General features: G+C 51.7%; 2 protein-coding genes across 2 annotated transcripts; both read right to left on the bottom strand.

Moving 5' to 3' along the window:
- Positions 1–1773: 1773 nt before the first annotated feature.
- Positions 1774–3956, bottom strand: G6M90_00g099680 (uncharacterized protein; the record flags this gene model as incomplete). The annotated part of the gene is made up of 4 exons (XM_014690895.1): positions 1774–2461; positions 2527–2767; positions 2835–3185; positions 3311–3956. The coding sequence occupies 4 exons, from the start codon at positions 3954–3956 to the stop codon at positions 1774–1776; spliced, it is 1926 nt and encodes a 641-aa protein (XP_014546381.1).
- Positions 3957–13726: 9770 nt separating this feature from the next.
- ANAPC2 (Anaphase-promoting complex subunit 2) lies at positions 13727–16309 on the bottom strand (the record flags this gene model as incomplete). Its single annotated transcript, XM_014690894.1, has 1 exon — positions 13727–16309. The coding sequence occupies one exon, from the start codon at positions 16307–16309 to the stop codon at positions 13727–13729; it is 2583 nt and encodes an 860-aa protein (XP_014546380.1).
- Positions 16310–20769: the final 4460 nt, after the last annotated feature.

Raw genomic sequence — 20769 nt, forward strand, 5'->3', positions numbered from 1 at the left:
CGACGTAAACAAATTACAGAGTCCGTTGGGTATGAATATACGGAGTAAGCGCCGTCGAAGACACTGGTGCGGAGTACGCTCGATTGGTTTTATTCGCTGCCATGCGCAGAGTCCTGCAAGCGCCCCGGGAACCCGACGACCGGTGATCTCGACAAATGTCTCAGCAGGCGAGTATGCAAGGCAGCCGAAATCTCGCAAGCTCACTGAAGGGTGAAGCGACTTGGTAAGGCCGCGACCACAAGTTGGATCAAATAAAGCTGCCAAACAACAACCAAGAAACTTTCGTCGGCTCCTTTCGTCTATAACTGGCGACTGAGGGGATCATGCAACGCGGCGCGGTACATGGCTATTTATTCCCTTCTTTTGCACAAAACCAAAAGTCCGTACGGAGCTCGCGAGCAAGGGCAACTCATGCGTGGCCAAGGCCAAAGCCAAAGCCAATGCCGGCGGCCGGCCCTCTCCCTTGTTCCTGCCCACCTGGCAATCTAACAGGTACGGGGTACGGAGTTCTGAGGCGCTACTAATTTGTTAGCCGACCAGGTACTCCGTAATTAGCCGCCGGGGATTACCACCTTCTCCACTCCACGAACGTGGCTGTATATAAGATGATACAGAGTACAAAACAAAAAAAACAGGAGTTGAGACAGCCACCCGGACGAGGGAGTCAAAATCCGGCCGACCAGTTCGGATCATTCTGAAGATCTTTCCATATGTAGAGCCTGGCATGATTTCTCCCGTAGCATGTAGCGTGGGGTCGGGTTTGGCCCAAAGTAAAGTTCCGTGTCCGGGCTGACCGGGCCGGGGCTGTCGTCTTCCGCCTCCGAGGTGCACGAGCGCTCCATGCGACTCAGTGCCACAACCCGCACTGTACGTATGTGTGTATGTAATTGCCCACGTATGTACTTTATCAAGTAAAACATCTGCACATGGTACTCAATCATGCCCTGGTGTCCTGGCCCAGAACCCTGTGCAAAAATGTTCCCACTCTACTCCGTACATGTCACGACTCCGTATCACTTACTAAGAGCCAATGAGACCCCGCCATCCTTCAACCATGGCCCCGCCCGCACTCTCCACGCTAACGACGTAAACGTACCCCGATTCGAACCCCTCATTCGAGATCGACTCCTTTTCTCCGCCCGGCTTGGCATCATCACACAAGTCAGCGGGATAGTCTCGTCGTCACGCCCTTCAGCTCATACCTGTCAACAGGGGGTAAACAATGTTGGGTTCAGTCATCATATTATTCTTCGCTGCTAGCTTCACCCACTCTGCAATCATCCGCTGTCTCCGCTTCTCACTGTCTACTATGGAATTACACCTGACAATCTATGACAAAGTGCCAACCGACTGACCCATACCCATGGTGATCGTAGTACCAAAATATTAAATGCCAAACGCCGAATTATGTCCCTGTGTTCTTGAGTTCGTGAGTCCGCAATAAGCTCCCCTTTCCCTATAAAAACACCAAGATCCTGTCAAAGCAGTGACGCAACCCGACTGGAATCAAAACACACCTGCAATGCGACGAGTTGGATCATGATATATAAAAAAACAAACGAAACAAGTAAACGAAAAGGAAAAAAAAAAGACGTCGGGGGAAAACACATAGAGAAGGAACGATGCCGAAAATGTTATATGTACCAATCCTGCTGTTTTCTTTCATATCCTTCTTCACCTGCGTTCACCTACTGGCCTTGTCTTACAACACACCTCATCTTGATGCCAGTAGGATGTAAAATGACATCTCATTCCTTGATAGCACCTCTTTGTTCACCACGGCCGATTTCTGGAGGGTCGAAGCGGGGACAACTCTGCCTCGGCGGACAATGTGTTTGCCACGGGCGCAGTGCTAGACTGAGTTGCTATTGGTGTTGTTGATGCTGCTGCATCGCCGGGCAGGCCAGTACCAGCACGCCGTTGATTTATTGGTCTTTGCAGCGGGTTAAGAATCGTTGGTGGTGGGATCGATGACCCATTTGCAATCACTGTCCCGGGGGGGTCAATCATTCGAGGTCTCGTCGGTCTTGCGGCGGCAGTCTCAGTAGCAGTTCCCCGCCTCGCACTGGCGGTCGAAGTATGCTGATGTTCTGCCCAGCTAGTTCTAGATGGAAGCTGACCTTGAAATGATCCAGAAGGCACGAAAGTACCTGGCGTCGAAATAGCAACCCAATTGTTCTCACCGGAATTTGAATGGCTACCTGGTAGCTGCAATGACGGCTCAGAAGGCAGGTCGTCAGGTGATATGTAAGGCTGCGACATTCGCAAGTCCTCCATGTGGCTTTCACCCGTCACTCCCGAACTACTGCGACGTTGTCGGGTTCGGCGATGGTCGTGCCCAGAGGCGTCGTCTGGAGGCGACCGTCTTTCTGCTGTACGTTGCGGGCGAATCAGCAGTTCCTGAAGCTCTGAATCCCCAGCTGGCCTGCTCACAACTCTGGCAATCATCTCTTCAGAAATGCTAAACCCAAAAAAGTTAGTAAGTAGACGGCTTCCTCTATCACTTTGGATGTGTACAGAACTGACCCAGTAGGGAGGGGCAATCCTCGAAGCCTCATCATCTGCATAAACGTTCTTGCAGTTCCAAATGAATGCTTCGGCTCGGACTGCAGCTTGCTCCGGCAATACGGGCAACTATCTGAGTCCTCAAGCCATTTCTTAATGCAGTGGTCTCCGAAGATGTGTTTGCATTGGGGCAGTCTGAGAGGGGCTTCATTGACACCCTCGGGACTGGCCACCCCGTAATCGTTATAACATATGACACATGCTAACAGCACCGACATCAATTAGTCATTACCTCTTTTGTATCCAGAACTTGCCATATGACAACTCACTTCTTTCAGATTCCGGAAGTGCAGAAGCCTCGACGCTTTCCAAAGATTGTAAAGCGGCTTTTGATGCAACCAATTTACTTTGTACTGTACCGCGATACATTTGCATTTGCCGCATCACGACATCCTCCATTTGCGAACCGGTTATCCCGTGGCTCCCCCGACGACTCGATCTTGAAGCTGTGTTGTCGCCTTGCATCTGCGGAGTTTGGGCGTCATCTTGCGAACGTATATGGTCAGAGTTGGACTGTCTGGAGGCCATAGACCGTCGGGCTCGAGAATGCGCTTGTCGGCGACGGTCAGACGCCGGGTTCAAAGTGTTGCTATTGTCACGATAGCCGAGAACGGCGGTGGCTGTGCACTATTAGTTAGAAACCTGTAGAACAAGAATGGAATTTTACGTAGAATCCGTAAATCAAATAGAAAAGGATGATGGCGGATAATGAGCGGACTGCAAACACTGGGGAAGGTTGTCTCACAAGTCTGTGATCGGTGCGATCTGTAGGAAGTCGGCGATGACGTTTGCCCTGGGCGGCGGGGAGAAATTGGGGATAATGGGAAATGAGAAATTGCCGCCGATGGACCAACTGGATGACCAGAAGCATTTGGCAATCCTTCCGAGGACGAAATTTGGGGGAAAGGCACGGAATGCGTCCCCGAGGTCGCACCGGGGGGTGCCCAATCCATCGCAATAGGTGGCCGCAGTCCCAAATCTCTTGCATTTGCATTCATGTTCTCAAATGTGCTCGGGACAGAGCTCATGCTTGCCCCTGAGCTATTCATGGGCATCGGCTGCATTGTTGAACTCCAATAAACTGCCGCTGCAGGCAACCCAGTGTAAGACTCTGGAGCTTGAATGCCACGCACACTGCGGTCTGGAGGAGGCAACGTGCCATGCTGGCCGGAATGCATCGGATGCGTAGGACCTAGGGCGCCCGCTGCAGGTCTTTGGAAAGCTTGCTGCTGCGCAAAGTAGAAAGAGCCGAAGGGTAACGGTTGAGACGGCCATGGCGATATAGATGGGCCATGAGAATGAGCCATCCAGGAGTTCGATGCCGTCTGCAACAAGTCTCTGGAAGATTCAAGCCTCTGGGCATTGTTTGGGAGGAGATTCATCTGATCCATTTTGAACCTGTTTATTGTCGCGGGCCCTCCCCAATCCCAGCGACGTGGCTCTATTCCAGCTTGTTGTCAAAACCAGAGGAATGGCGACCCGAGACAACGTGGGAGGCTCGACAACGACCGGGCACAAGGCACTCCCAGGAATAGTTCGGCTTGCAGGCGGGAGAGAGATCTAGTGATACGGTCTAGATGTATTCGTAGACGAGGTTCTGTGTTGATTCGTTTGTGATGCTTTTAGGTGTGGTGTTGTCTACTACCTTGTAACACTCTTTCGTGTGTTATCAAAGGTTGACCTGCGAGCTCGAAGGCGCCGCGGGCATTGAGACCAAACAAACAACACACAGACGAACGGTCCAAGTAATAATAATAATAATTGTAATAGGGTGGCGGGCCGAATCGAGGGAAATGGATAGTCGGCGTCGGCTCAGGCGTCGTGGAGGTAAATACTGTATATGCCAATAGATCACGGAGAGCTGAGTAGACCGGGGTTCGTAAACAATGAGAGGACGAGGCAAGTATGAGCAAACTCGGCCAAAGCAGAAGGCTAAAGAAGACGTCTGGAGAGCGATCAAGGTTAATGCCCGGGACAAGATGAAGTGTCGGACGGCAGGTACGAGCTGGTGATTTGTCCCTCTTTCTTTCTTCTTTGAAAGGTCTTGGATTTTGGTTGAGGAAGGAAGCTATAAATGGCTGAAATCAGAAATCAAAATCCCACCCGATCTGCTTAGAAGTGAATCAGAAATGACAACAGTACAGAGCCGCCCTCTCAGCCGTGATTAACAAGAGGTAGCACGGGAGAGTGTCCGTCCGATGTCTTTTATCAACCTGTGCACAGAGCGGTTCTCGACACAGCTGGGTCAGGTGCTTGTTACGAATGCAGATGTTCGGCTCCTACGCCCTCGGAACCTGTGAATAGACAAGAGCTTGATATTTGGCTGGTGCAGAGCAACACATCATCAGCGTCGTCGTCTTTCTCATCGGCCCGAGCTCAACATCCAAAGACCGAAATACCCTGGTGAAAATGACGATGCAGCCAAGGACAAGACCACAGGCGTGGAGCGATGGCAGCGACAGGAGACCAGCGAGTACGAGGGGCTTCTTATTCTTCCCAATGCAACAGAGACAAACGGCGAGCACGGACGGAGGAGGAGAAGGACAACGAGGCACGAGGCAAGAAAGAAGGCAGCGGGATAGAGCTCTATCGTTGCGGTACTAGCCAAGGGGTTTCGGCCAAGGCGGACAGAGCTCGTAGAAGCTCATATGTACGGTATGAGGAGAGGCGAATGTCTTGGGAACGGCCGGACGGAGACTGAGGCAGGCGGATAAGCACAAAAAATAACCACGGCTCAAGAGAAGGCACGAGCACCACCAGGATGGAGGAATTGAGGAGGGGAAGAGCCAGAGGCAGCCGGAGTGCGTGCAGTCCTGTGTGTGAGCAAGGACAAACCAAGCCCAAGAAAAAAAGAGGAGCAATATTAGAAACAGCATCCAGAGCCGCAGAGGCAGCGCAAGTGGGCAGCGGGCGCTGGGCTAATAAGAAGAGCGCGATGATTCAAGCTCCCCGGCCGGTGCTTGATAAGTGGGCATCCCATCAAAGGAGCCAGAGGCGGACATCAAATGGGACGCCAGTAGTGTCAGAAGATCAATGAACGACGGCACCATCGAGCCGGGCTTGGATGGACCGGCCATACAAAAAGCACACGACAGCGGAGGAGAGAGAGGGGTGGGATGCGTGGGCGAGGGTACCGGGACGGAGTCGTCAGGTATTACATATTACACCACGGGCGGTGATGGAAATGGGTGTGAGTTGAATAATTGTATGGAGAATGGTCTGGAGCCAAAATGAGACGGGAAAGCCGGGAGACAGAGTCACCAAGTCAGTCAAACCCCATGCGTCAAATCAATCGGTTTCCTCCACGTCCGGTCCAGTCTGGCGTGCGGCTTGGTTTGAGTTGGGATCTGAGATGCCGAGACTTCCTTTGTCTGTACGGAGTGCTGTACTCACATTTACCGGTGTGCTGCGCCGTCACAGCTTTTACATGGCTCCTCTGTGTGGGAATACGGTCAGCCAGCCAGGCAGCCAGCAAGCCAGCCAGCCGAGGCGACATGGTACCGGCTCATGAATGAGAAACGCAGGCTGGTACATAGGTTGATAAGTGAGGGGTCTATACTCGGTAACAGGCGGCATGAAATGCTGGGGTTGGGTAATGGGCTTGGACTTGGGCTGTTCTTTGGGCTCGGGCGTGCCTTGTCGTCAATCACTTTCAACTTCTCACGGGACGCCAGAGCCAACAACGATGACATGCTAGGGCAGCGAGGAGGGGCCCCATACCACAGCTATTCCAGGGCGGAACCATTAGGCAGGCCGGGCTTCCTGGAACATGGATGGCAACGTGAGAGGTAAAGGGGGGTATGAGCTGACTGGCGTGCTCAAGTGAAGAGGGCGAGACGAGGGGACGGAAGTGAGGGGGACGCGGAGACTGAGCTGCGACAAGAATGCTCAAGTGGCCTAAGATGGGGAGCAAGACGCGCTGCACCGGATGGATAGACATGGGATGTTGTGGGCGAGCACCAAGACAGCTCGAGCCTGGACATGGAGCCATTAACCTGAGCCATGGCGCATAACTGGCGTCAAAAGCGGCGCAAGAAAAGGCAGGCCATGGCATGGTGGGAACACACAGCCGTGCCATCATCCATCCACCTGAGCAGTCAGATGTTACGAGACATGGCCAAGAAGGACGAGGACAAGGACTGCGACGATGGGCACGGACGAGGGCGGCAGAAACGGATCCAGCGGTCGCCGAGCAAACATGACTAGACCAGCATCGCATCGCATCGCATAAGTTGCGGCATCGCATTTCATGGCAAGGGAGGACCAACAGCCTTTCAGCTCCATATAACACCCCGTAATCCGGACATGCAGAAGAGACGAGCTAGGAAGGCAACTCTCGTCGTCTGGATTGCAACGAATCGAGCTATGCAGTCCTAAGGAATTCCTCAGAGACCCGCGGGCTTCGACTGGGCCAAAACAGGTGCTCAGCAGTTACTGTTTGCCTCGAAGATGAGGAAACGGCCATTAGAGAAAAGGCACCGGTGTCGCGTACCTCAAGGTAAAAGTGCATTATTCCAGCCAGCTCTCTTCAATGTTCTGACATTTCCCCAAAGTCCACGACTCCAGCCACTTGCAGCCGTCGGGCGATGCAAGAAGCTCAGCCTGGTTACGTCAGCCACGTAATATTTGGTGCAAGGGAAGAGTGACAGTCCAGTGACGTCCCGCCTCCAAGTGAGCGAAAACTTTGTCGTTATCTAGTTCCGAAACATAAAAACAAGGTTTGGCCCAGAATGGAGAACAAGGTCACCGAGGAGCTTCAAAGCAAGCCTACATCATCAGCATTCAACCTTTGAACCCAGCATGGGTTAAATGTGCTTGACCCAATGCTAAGACGTACGAGACCAGCCGTACCCATCGGTGGAGGAAGGATCCTCTGCAGTTTCTCCCGAGGCACGTAAAGGGAAAGTTGGGGTAAAGACAGCGCTGTGCTTATTTTGGCAATGGCGATTGGTAACTGAGAATGTTCAGGTGAGACTCCGATGCACACCTGGACATGTGGTAGCTTTTCGCTAATGTGGGGAGCAGCAGTGCTGTGTGTTTATACGGCTTCGATTCAATAGCTCATCATTCAGAGCCACAGAGTCGTCCAGCAGAAGGCCAGATCGAGCTAGCCCGCACGAGAGTCAGTCAAGTTTGCCAAGGTCGTCGAGGTCCATGTCGGCGATGCGGGCTTCACCCAGCACCAAGCCATGATGCCGCATTCGCCATGACCTGGCCTGGCTTGCAGTCTTACATGATGGTCCAATCACTCGTGCCCTTGGTGGCATGTTCCATTTGGTTTTTAGCCATGCTCCACGACCTCGTCCTGACCTTGCGGATGCCACCAACAATCAAGGTTATACCCGGCTCCCGTCACAAACACGACCTACAATATGAATACCGGGACACGAATTTTTTTTTCTTTGAAAAATCATCTTCTTGAAAGAGAGGAACAAGCAACTTTGCACGCCCGGTCAAGATTCGCATCAAACGCAGATGCACGAGGTCGGGGTTGGCCCTCACGCTAAACCCCCCTCTTCCGCGATAATATTTCACCACATACGCACGGAGTAGTGCGTGCGGATTCTTAATAACTATGTTTGTACATGTCGAGAAACCCATGTGCGTTTGCGTGGCCAGCCAACACCTTGGCTACATAGCGAACCAACCTCCGGACAATGCTCTGTCCAAAGAACAAGCAATGACTTTCAAACACATGGAAAAGCGTCAAGTTGACCCGACACGGATCAAACGCCGGATCAAATTTCGTGACACAACATCTTTTAAGCTAGTTTTCGTGATTGAACATGTGGCCACGGCGGGAGTCAAAATGGGCCATGATGGCCGAGATGGAACTGTTTGCCGCCATCGACCATGACCCCCTCTAGAAGCGCTAGGACCATCCTTGTTTTTCTTTCCCTCGTCGCCCTCTCTCGGCGTTCTCTTCATGTGAGCCATGATGATTTACGTCTGCTGGCACGTCGACTGAGTGGGATGGTTCTCGTGATGCCTTTGGCTCAAATAGATGACATGGTGGGGTGGCTGAAATGACATGGGGAGGGGTTCCATTCCATTGGCAATTGCTGGCCATGAGCATGGTAATCGTTCTTGTTTGGCCATGGGTTAATACGACAAAGGCCTGGGCTTGATAACACAAGCCAACCGACATGAAACTCGCTCCTCTGTTGCAGCCATATGATTACTACTACTTACCTAGTAGGTGGCTCTGAGCCCTCGCCATGCTTTTGGCACAAGGAACGGATTCCAGTCACCCCGCTGGCTGAGGAAGAATTGATGCGTCGCTCGCCGGAACATGATTTATCAATGACCATGGTCAACTAGTACTTCCGACTCCCAAGGCCTGCCTTGATGGCCGCCCATCCAGTCACGACCGGCCGCACGAACAGCCAGCTCTGGTACTATCTCGACCATGATAAGACGGAGCACCTAGGTAGCCAGCGATAGCTCCGCACAATTGCGGTGTTGCGGTCGAGGCAATGGCGCAGGCTAGGACTACGGCCACCATGATTGCTTGGTTCTCGCCTTTGCGATTGGATGTTTCGACCCATGTGGCATGGCAAGGTATCGTGACAATGGCCTGAAACCTTGCAAATCGCCTGGTGTCGGTTCTACCGCGTTTGTATTGCCTTGATGCATTTTGCAGCGTAGATCAGTCGGTCCTGGGTTGATGCAACTCGCAGCATGACTGCCAATATCAGCTACTGACTGTGGTGGATTACTCCATGCTGTCACAATGCCAAGCGAAGGTGCATCTCCGCATTTCTAAAATAACATCGAAATGCCCATGCCGTACGGAGTACTATGTATGTACGTATGCACTGACAACATGTGCATACCTAGGTAAGTACCCAACGACTGTTTCCTCTGCGTGGTAGCTGGCACAAACTCGCCCATCCTTGCCCCCTTTCGCCACCAAGGTGCGTGCTCGGCACATTTGAACATTGAAGCATCCATGTGCACCTACACCCGCCCTTTTTGCACAAAGAAAGCACTGACTGGAGACGAAAACCCAGCAGCCAAAGAATCGATGCCTCAAGCTACCGGGCTATGCAAGCCTCCAACCACCACACACCGTGACACCACCAACAATGGTCGCAGGCCACCTAAAGCGACCATTGTTGCAACGAATAAAAGCACCGAGGTCAACATGGATGGTCAACTAGGGACATGGCACGTCGCTGGCCCCTCCAGAGAGGCAAAGCACCAGCTGCGTACCTAGGCAGTTAAATACCTGTTTTGGTTCCTCCTCGACCATCTAATCCTCGGTCTTCCTCGTTGTACATACAGGCACCAGCTGCCACGTCGTGTTCTATTCAATGTTGGTGTGACCACACAGCCTTGCGCTGCACGCTGCTTGGCCTCTCAACACCATACACTGCATCGTCAAAAAGGACCGAGGAATCATTCCAGGGCGAGGGGAGGGGGAGAAAACTAAAAAAGAAAAAAAAAAAGGACCACAACATACAACAGCCAGTGTTCGCTGGTCATCACCAACCCAACTACTACTAATAATCTACCATTTAGTAGGACGAGATCGAAACGAGATGCCACGTTTTCCACTACCTATGGTCGTATGTGCAAATAGCCTGAGCTTATTCTGCTTCAGACGCTGCATATTTGTCAAGGTGAATGCACATATTTACGGAGGCATAATGCCTGGTTACAAACAGTACATAGAGGGTTGCTTCCGACAGTCCAGACGGTTCTTCTTTCGATTTCTCTAATGCCAGTCTGCCCACAGCCAATGCTCCTTGAGTAGTGGCAATAAATTCACCACATGACACGCAAGTCAGACTCAGAAATTGGTGCAATGTCGAACAATCTTTACCCGCTACCTCGTCGATATCTGATGCTCGCGCTCGTTAGACAAGCAGAGTGACTGGCAGGGTGTCTTTAGACAGCCTTCTTCTTAAGAATTCCACGTTTATTCCACGTTTTGGGGGAATCTCGGTCAATGGCTCAGGGCAACATCGACAGCGTCGGGAGTAGAGCTTCTGGGATGCAACACCGTGACCATTTCAAGATTCTAGACAACTTTGACATTTTGTACTACCCGGGTGCTGGAGCTGGCCTGGTGCACGGCCTCCCACCGCACGGCGTGTAAGAGTCGTTTCTTTAAAAAGCAGCTGTTCATTATGGCTGCGTATTCCTGCCGTTCAGTTTGACTTGCCATCCAAGGCCTTTATTGACTCGTTGAATCTCCACTCAATCTGGTAGTCTTCTGGTTTTGTCACGCAGGCAGCTAACAAGGACATCATGGGAAGAACTTGTTCCGCGAGCATTGCCCAAAGCTACCACTGTGAGATGAAGCGAGGTAAAAAGAAAATTGAGCAAAACTACTCCGTACGAAGCCCTTGCTTTCAGAAGTAAGAGGGGGCGAAAAAGAAATCCTTTCCCTAGGACTCGACCCCGGAACCTTGTGATGATTGCATTGCTACATTTTTGTAAAGCGACGTTGGATGTGCATGTCGGTGTGTTTCGATGTCTGGAACACCTGGTGATCGTGGTGGGGTTGAAAAAGAGGAAGGAACCTCTATGTACAAGATACCTAGAGTTATCAAAGACGAGTCGGGCCACATGGAAAGGCAGCTTGAACAAACAGAGAAAATATCAAGACAAAGCGGTCAGCAGCAACGGGGAGAGGACCAATCCCAAATAAGAGGAATGGATTCTCAGGGCAAGGACAGTGCCAGGTTAATGTTGGAAAGAAATCCGTGACGGCTAGGTCATGTGAATCCCACCACCCTTGCCCCCTGCATTGGGGGACACGACACACCCGGCTGATGTGGAGAATCATGACGTTGTTTGGCTGCGTCAGAAGCGATAGTGACTTGATAAACCCCGTCGAATAAGGAGTCAAAGAGCTCGACTGTTCCACTTGAGGCATTTTCATTCACCAAGCCACCCAGTCTCAGCCCCCACAGTGTTCGGCATGGGCCATTCCAAAAAGATATAAAAACGGACTGCTGCCCCGTGCAAAGATTCCCACGGATTTGGGAAATGCCCAACCCTTACTTAATCCGTTGAGAAAAGCTCGCTATTCGGTTTGTCGAGTGAATTATGGATTGACTTGCTGGGCGGATGAGCGCAGGCGAGCTTATACTCGACCTTCATTTCTTCGCTCAGCAACGGCATCCTCGATGGGGGTTATAAGTTGAAAGTTCTCTTCCCATGCCAACAAGCAGCGCAGACTGGTGTAGCGGATACGTGAGCGATAGCTGCCAGGACGCTAACGGACGCGTTAGCTGTCTGTGAGAGTGTCGCCGGTCGCAGGACCCCGGTTCGACACCTGCGTCTGGGGTGCTTGTTTTTTTTTTTTTGGCACACAATCATCATCTGTTGTTGATTTCATGTCATCCATCCGGCGATGTTTTTTATTGCATAAATTACCACCAGTTGATTGAATTCTTCCAACTAACCAGCATGGCCCACGTTTGGAAGTGCCACCGCGAAATCCATGAGCTTACGCTTAAAGACTGCGAGGAGGACGTGACCGATCTGTCAGACAAGTTAACCACAAGAGTAAACAGACAGATATAAGAAAATTAACTTAAAGGCATTAAATATCACTGAGGGTCATCATGGTCAGCACGTTTGAGAATCTTTTCGAGCCTTCTAACCGAAGGATGTCCAAATATACGATGGAGTTGACGTAATTCCATCTCCGTCAGGTAGAATGAGGGATTCTTTATATTCAAGGCCTTCTGGTTGATTTTCTTATATCTGTTAACTCTTATGGTTAACTTGTCTGACATGTGGCACATAGTCTTCACATAAGGTATACGTGGGAGCAGGGGCGCGAGCGACTTAATATCTCATCCTTGAGATGGTCCTGGCTACATTTACTCTCCTTCATGGAGAGTTTATATATAGTCCGGAGCTGCGTGACTGCTTTACTGGCGCACTCATCTATGAATCAGAAACGAGGTCCAGACCATAGCAAGCCGATAGTCGAACTCACCCTCCGTTACTAAAATGTACGTTTAGTACTTCTCTTTAGCCTATGGTGGTGAGAGGGAGGGAGGGGCTGGATCATCCATCTCCTAACCAACCTCTCAAATGAGAGGCTATTCCCAAGTTCTGAATCTGAGGGCCTTGCCAATGCCAGCCGGCCTTGAGAGTCGCGAGAGCCAAGCAGTAGTTCTTTTGCTGAGGATCAAGCTGTGATGAAAGTGTGGTTCATTCCACAAACCGGCTCTGAACGACTATTTTTCTCCCTCCAGACCAACTTCATGAGTTGCAAGCACTGGAACGTACGGACGTACATTCTTGTATAAACAGTTGCAGCATTGTGAAAATGGTCCAAATTGCACCAGTATGTTTCTTCACTACGCCCACCCTTGCAAGATGATAGCTGAAGCGGCGCAACTTCCCCGTGCCTGCTTATGATGTCTCATCCCGCCCGCTTCCGGACAAAAGGCAGGACAGCTTTTATTTTCCCACCGCAACGTCTTGTCGTCTAGTATCAAGTAGTGCCCTTCTATTCCCCCTTTCTCCCCGTCTCTTCATACTCATTCAGTCATTTCATCCCGTCTTCGGAGCCTTGACGGCTCTCCTCGTCATTAGCTTCAAGATTGTCATGAACCTATATATAATTGCCTCGTCTCATGATAGACGCGGAATATTTTGACAGCAAGAGTTGTACTACCCAATATCTGTTGGTGATACAGACGCGTCTATGAGCTAGTCTCCTCCTGGGGGCCTGGCAATAGTTGGAACCCCGAGGAAAACACTGCAACCCTTCTGAGAACAACATGGCGCGGGCTCTAGGGGAGGAGAAGTGGGCGAGATGGAGTGGACAAGGAACCAGTCGACTCAAACCGAGCGGTTACCATGAGAAATCAAGTGGCTTGGTAGGCTGTTGTATCAACGGTGGGCACAGATGGGCCGTTGCGATATTTGTCACGGATGTCGACGAAAGAGGCTGTGGTCGTCTTTATAGCCAGAAAACTTGTCTTTCATGGCCGGCAGCTCGAAACGGCTGCAATTTCTCACACAATGGATTGCCAGAGTCTGGAGCCTGGTCGTGTATTATCTAGAATTGCCAGTGTGGGTTTTGCATGTAATGCCTGCCACGTCTATTCTCACACTGAAAAGGTAACAACCATATTACTAGCGAATACGGAGTACAAAGTCGGCATTTGCAGCTTGAACACCTTGATCACTTCTTCACAAGCCGGTACTTGCCCCCCGAAAGCTCCAACTCCTTCTCTGCAATCTTCTCCCCCAAAAATTCCTGCAACTCTTCATTGTTCCATGGACATCCATCAGCAATAAGCATCTTCATCATCATCGCAATCTGGCCTAGTGGCATCGCAGGGCTCGAATTGGTCAACATGCCCACAATGAACTGCCAATACACCGTCCGGCGTTCCTGCTCCTTCGGATCCGTCTTGGGCTTACGAGGTGACGGCTGGCTCGTTTTGACCGCCTCATCAGCAGAGCCGGCGTCGTCGCCAGCATTCGCTGATTCATCTTGATCGAGCTTTTCCAGAACCTCGTACGTCTGGTTCCCGACCTCACGGAGCACACGTTTGGAGACCCAGAATCGTAACGCGGATTCCAATAAGTCCTCGTCAATCATTAATTTCTCCCAGAGCGTATTAAATGTGCGCTGTTGAGGACCGTGGGCTGAGCCCTCGTCGTCTTGGAAGGCGTAAATGACGGCGGCCTCGTACGTTTTACACTCTTGTTCTAGGGTTCGGTCGTCGAGATCGAGTCGAACAGTTGCCATGCCGAGGTGGTCCAGCCACGTCAGTTTTCTACAAGTCTTGAGCTGCTGAAAGCCTGCTTCATATTTCCTCTGTATTTCAGCAACATGTGCGGGAACAGTGAATGGAGCCTTGGGAAGGCTAGGCCAGAAGAGGCGAGACAGGATCTTGGAGTGATAGTTGACGGGGTGGGGGTGGTTTGCCTGCTGGCCGTCCGTAGAGGGTAGATTCTTGCGGAGAAGAGCATCTACTCGTCTAGAGTCGTAAACGTCCTTGACCATGACGTCGCAGTTTTGCAGTGCGTTTTCCCCGAATCTCTTCTTGAGCAGAGACAAGACCTTGATCTCCTGCTGAAAGCCCGCTTGGTTCGATAACAGTCGTTCTGCAATGATCATTTGGAATTCTTTGATGAAGATCTCCTGCGAACCTAGGGCATTGATGAGAGTGCCAATGACGTCTTCGTTTTTTGGCCGTTTGTAATTCGGACCGGCGTCCACGGGATCAGGTACCCAAGCCATGTCATCCCAGTCGAGATCCTCGTCATCAACATGAGATCGTTGTTGCTGAGAGGCTTCATCGAGCAAAACGGCCAACTCGACGAGTCGCTGCTTGCTCTCGTCCGAGTCGACCCTGTCCGGATTTGAAAGCAAGCCCGTGACCACGATACGAATAGCGTCATCTCGCTGGCAGAGATATAGTTGCAAAGCATGGACCACTCGATCTAGCAAAACCTTGGAAGAATCGAGCTGATGAAACGTCCGAATCATGGAAATATACGTCTGCAAAATGTCGAGTGTGGACCTGCCTGGGTGCAATAGTCGTTTCTGCAAGGTAGCTGAGAAAGTATCAGTGAGCTGCAGCCTGCGTTGCGGCGTAGCAACGGCAGACCGAAGGTCTTCGAGACCTCCCTTACTCTCCGGCCAATGGAGCACGATGTCGAACAACTCCTTTATACGCAATGAAGCCAGTCTTCCGACTGCGATATCTCTCCATCGCTCAACGTCTGTCCACGCAACCTGCCCCCCAAGACGACTAAAGACTTCCACGGCAAGACGGCCGTAATGGTTCTCGACCCAGCCGCACAAATGGGCCATGCATCCAGACGAGGCAGATGGATTCACACTTCCAGCCACATCCAACGCTGTCCAGACTCCCGTATATGTCCGTCGTATGAAGTCACTCATGCACTCGTCCATAATCTCAGCAAACAGCACTTGAAACTTGTCTCCTGCCAAGCCAACATTATCCAGCGACTCCAGCAAACCCAGGAGCTCATTTCTCGTAGTGTCCATTCGCCCTTCATCCCGGTGGCCAGCCCCTGATGCCAATACGTTCCGATTTGATCCCAGAATAAGCGCAAGTAAACGGGACAAGACACCTCGTAGTGCTTCTGCCAAGCCCCTTGCCCATGAGTTGCCAATAATAGCATGTAAGTCTCGTTTGAACTTGTCCACCACCAGAGACTTCGCAGCCTCGTCCTCAAGGCCTCGCACGATCAGGGTTAGCCCGTAGAGATACTGACGATGCGCCGCCTCCAGCGTCTGCACGCTGCTTAGCAAGACTTGTGCATGGTCACCCTGTGCTGCACACGCAGCCAACAACGGCAGGACATGGTGTACAAAGTGCTGGCGGACCTGATGGGTGTGCCACAGAAGAACGTCCTCTGTATGGGTGGCACGGGGGAGAGCGGTGGGTGCGCCGAGGAGAAGCGCCAAACTCTCGTAGAATGATGCGTCCCGGTCCTGCGACTCGGCGGGCAAGGTGCCGAAGGAGTCTTCCACGGCCACCGAGGCTGGCAATTGAATTCTTGACGTCACGGTATGCCACGCCCTGTCCCAGCGGACCTGGTCACTGGCTGTTTGGAGTGAGGAGATGTTGGCCAGACGGGTTGTGGAGGTGGAAGATGCGAGTGGCCCACCAAAGGGCTCTCCTGGTACCGTCGGCAGAAGGAGAGGAGTGGGCTGTGAGACGTCAGTTTGGAAAACGGAGCGCAAAACCTTGCTCTTGCGGGCTCGGACTCGTGATGCTGTCATGGTTGCGGCGTCATCATCTCATGAGCTGCTCAAAGTCTCCTCTGCAGGAGTCTCCCGCATAACTCGTGAGAAAATGTCGACAAAAAAGGACGATGAAATTTGCCCCTGCCAGTGTTTTTCCGACTGCTTCCGGTACTTGATCAACTAGCTCTGAGGAAATAGCCGCGACAGCAGGGTCCTCAAAGTTTTTGTAGATGGCAATGAGATGCCCCGTCGGCGTTCAAGTTGAGGCGTGATGTGATGTTGCTCGTCTAGGTACGGTATTGTTTTGTTTTTGGAAACATGCTGACAAACAAAAGTGGGGGTAAGTGCAACCTTAGCTAAGCGTAAGCGAGGGGTGCAGCGCTTAGCGCGTCTGGCATCGGCTGTGCCTGGCCCGATTTGATGCTCTAGGCAAACCAGAGCGTCTTGCCTAGAACCACGCCCCTCCAACATTTGGCTGGCAGCGAAACATTCGACCAAGCGAATATTCAGTAGCTCCAGCAGCGGACGGCGGGGTGGGGATCGTTGGACCTGGTTCTTGTCGATGTGTAAGTCGCGCAAATTGTGTAGCCCCCCTCGACGAAATCGAACCGGACGCATATCCTGTCTACTCCATTACCTGCATCAGCTCACCCTTGACCACCACCGCCTTTAGTCGCTTCTGCTAATGTCGCCAGAAGGGGAATTATCATAGCACCTGAGTTGCTATAGAGGACAACTCGTGTACAGTATGCGACCCTTGGGGGAAAATAAGCACCAGGCCCCGAGGTTTGGAGGGAGGCCTGACCCTGTCGCCGATCGTCTGGGATTCCCCTTGTACGAGGTTGCTTTTATGGTGACGGCAACACATAGTGGCACGTGTGCATCCCCCAGACTGCATTATCATGGCCCCCGTGGAATACGGTACCCAGCGCCCAGTACCTAGTGCGGAGGAGCCTATATGTATTGTAGGCGAGTCTTGAACATTCTATGCTTATGCTCTACTCGACATTGCCGACAAAGGGTGATGGGATCCAAAACCAAGCAAATTTTGGGCTGCTGTCGACAGCATTGTTCGCATTTCACCCTACCCGCGAGATGCAGACCAGGTGTGAGCAAGCTTGAGCGTTCTGCAGTAGGAAACACATCCTCCCTATAATACGTAGGCTGTCAAATTGCCATACGCAGTGGAGATTATGTCAATACTAGTACGTACATACATATAGTATGTACAGTGAATGCATCCACACTAACCATGCATAGGCACCGTTCGAGCAGACATGTTGCCATGTCAAACTATACCAGCCTAGGCACTATTCAGTTACGGACAGGCATTATGCCTATACCGGAAGGATGTACCAACTTGTGTGTCCAGAGACCACCCATTGCAGGCTCCAATCTCGCTAGAATATCCTGATTAAGTCCACCGAGTTTTGTTTTGTGGAACTCGGCCGGTATCGAGCCAACGGAACCCCCCATCACGGGACGTCCGATGACGATGGGTACCAAATATGCCATGGGTACATGGTTGTGTGGCTCGCAGTTTGGACTGGGGGAGGGGACAACCGCCAGTTCCCCTCTCATCTTGGTAAGAGCCCCTGGTTCATCCCACCGCCGGACCCCTTGAGATGTGAAATTTCGATTCGGGGAAGTCAGGTCCGAGTTGCTCGTCACACAACTGTGGTGCGAGGCCATGACGTTGCACCAGCCGGATGAAATAGTCTCTCCGATGCCAAAATCCCAAGTCGACAGTCTCTTTGGTGGGAAAGATGATTTACCTTGACTAGTTTGGACTTGCGCAAACAAAAGTAGCATCCAACCCGGCCCTAGTTCAAGGCAAACGCCATCAGTCAGTCACACAAGGCTATACGGATTGTAGTCCACGCCATGTGCGACAGCAACAAACTGCATTTCCATACATACAGTTCCAACTCTTACGCCATACGGGACCCTATCTGGCACTTGATGCGAGCACACAACTGTACCGTTCTCTCGGTAGCGTCCGTAGCGAGAACCGAAGTGTCGTATTACGGGGTCCGCAAACTGGGTCAATAAGCAGGTATCAACTACTACTATCACCCACACCAGACACTCTCCACTGGAAAAAAAATAATGAAGAAACCGCAGTGCTTGCGAGCGCTTGCGAGCGTGGACATGGACCCGAACCTGGCCAAGGGAGAGGTCGACGACCGACTTGCGTCTCAACTGAATCTCGTCGCCGCACAACTTCTTCTTGCAGTGTCTTGCTGCTACGAGGCTGCGTGCTGCGTGCCATGTCACACTAATGTGCCTTGATAAACACGCTGCATAGGCTGAGACTTGCGGCGAGTCTGCGGTCAGAAATCTACATGCGCTAAAGCAGGCGCATCAAAACGGAAACATACATAATACAAGTCTGGCTGTGCCTTGGACGGACTAGTTGATGCTTCTTGAATCCCGTGGGCTGCAAACACTAGACCACTTCGGCGCGAAGTCAAGACGCATATCGCAGGCGCATGTCTGTGAGGCAAAGGTCTTTGCACTAGGTGGAAATGAGTTAACACATTGTAGTACTCGACGCTCAGCTGTTAGTATTACTCGCCCTTTTGCTCCCATGGGAAGCTACCAGACCAGCACCTCTTTTTGCCAGCGCTGTTCATACTCGGTCCCATGCCTTTCTTTACCTTGAGAGTCGTATCGTCCCAATGTTGACACATCGCCACGGTTCAAGGGACGTCAAGTTCCCGTGTTGCCCGGACATGCCCAACCACCATGGCCATCTCACGTAATTCGCCCTGCATGGGCCTCAAGGCTGGCCAGTGCGGGCCGTACGTGTTGCGTTTACAGATGGACGCTTTTATCTGCACGACAACACAAAGTCAATATTCAGAAGCGTTTCGGCTCAATGGTGAGTGCTCGGCTTTTGTCAGAAATGTCTTGGACGTCAATGGCCATTGCGCGTTTCATACTGCTGCAGTTGGCTCGAAATGCAGTACTGGTTGGTCGGGGCTGATACATAAGGCTCCGTGGATTGTCGTGCGATTGGCCTACAGCAGCAGGTCGGTTGATGCGAAGGTGTTGATGTGGTGCTATGTTTCAAGACTCGGCCGAAATGCCATGACCAACGGATCGCAGAGAGCAGCCAGCTTACGTCCTTCTTCGATTCTCTATGTACATACATACATACTGGGCACCCGAGGCCGGGATCAGACCTAACAGATGTTCAGCTCTGCTCCATGCGCCGCAAGGAATAACTTATCATACATTTCACATGATAGCCCACAAAAGGTGCCAAACCTCTCAAATGCGGCACCGTTCTTCGCGCCCCCACACTGCATCCATCTACACACACCCAAACAGCGGTGGGTGGTGGTGTCTCGGCGCTGAAATGCGTCTTGTACGAACCCAGCCCATCACGTTTCGTCCGAACGCCCCCAGACGATGAGGGGTTTGGTCAGGGATGGCGAAACAAAATAATAATGCTGTGTGCTAATAATAAAAACAAGGCGAGACCACAAGGCGTCAGCGGGAAATCTGGTGGTTGATGAGGGACCCAGCTTTTGCTGCTGGCGCCCACGTGGGAATGCTTGCTTGATGGTTCGGAAAGGATATGTGTGTATGTATGTCCCGCAGCTTTTGATCCGAGGTTATCTGAAACCAGTTTCGAGGGCTCGATGCGGAGTACCTGGCTGTGGCAAGTTGGTGAGACGGCTTGTTACATACAGAGTACATCACTCGGCTTATTTTATCCTCCAAGGAGAATTGAGTTGGCTGTCGTCTCATACGAGACAGAGCTGTTGTTGGAATGGTTCGTGCTGATTATTCCCGGCTCCACCGAAGGCAGCGTTTGGGTTCGCCATTGACTTATACGAAGCATTTGCCTGGGGGAGTCGAGAGTGAAATGCCGCAGAGGCGCTCTCTCCCCATCTCTTCTCTTTCTTCTGGCACGTTAAAATAAAGTCTTGGAAAAGTTCCTGATCAAGTGACTTGTGGCTCCTTGTGTTTCAGACCTCAATGTGCTGCCAAGTTGTGTGTTGTGATCAAGACCCACGTTGAATCGCCAAGGGATGTACATGCATTGCGTCATCAAAGGCGCTCTCGAACTCGAGCAACAGAACTTGTCCTTGGAGACAGTTTCAAACTTGGACTTCCTTTTCTCGCAGTCAGAAACTCCTTTCGTGTACGCCTTCAGCTTCTCGGACCCTTCGTCAACATCAGCCTTTGGCAACAGCCTTCCCTCTGTCCTTGCATCGCCCGAATTTGTTCTCGAACAAGTCCATTTTAACTTCTCGATGATATCAAAAGCACGATTCTTTGTCGTCCTCAACACCAATGCATAAAGAGCTCTCTTGGCAAACTCAGCCATCCGCAGAAGCGCTAGTCTCACATAATAACCTTGACTAAGCCCGGTTCCCTCCGTGTAATAAGGCTCAATGCCCGCCATCTCATGCTCCATGGTGGTCTGGATGGCAGCCGAGGTGGGCAAGGTCGTGTGAGGGCTGATAGTACCACCGCCCATT

The sequence above is a fragment of the Metarhizium brunneum genome, chromosome 6, assembly GCF_013426205.1.
Source record: "Metarhizium brunneum chromosome 6, complete sequence".
In the NCBI taxonomy this organism is placed as follows: domain Eukaryota; kingdom Fungi; phylum Ascomycota; class Sordariomycetes; order Hypocreales; family Clavicipitaceae; genus Metarhizium; species Metarhizium brunneum.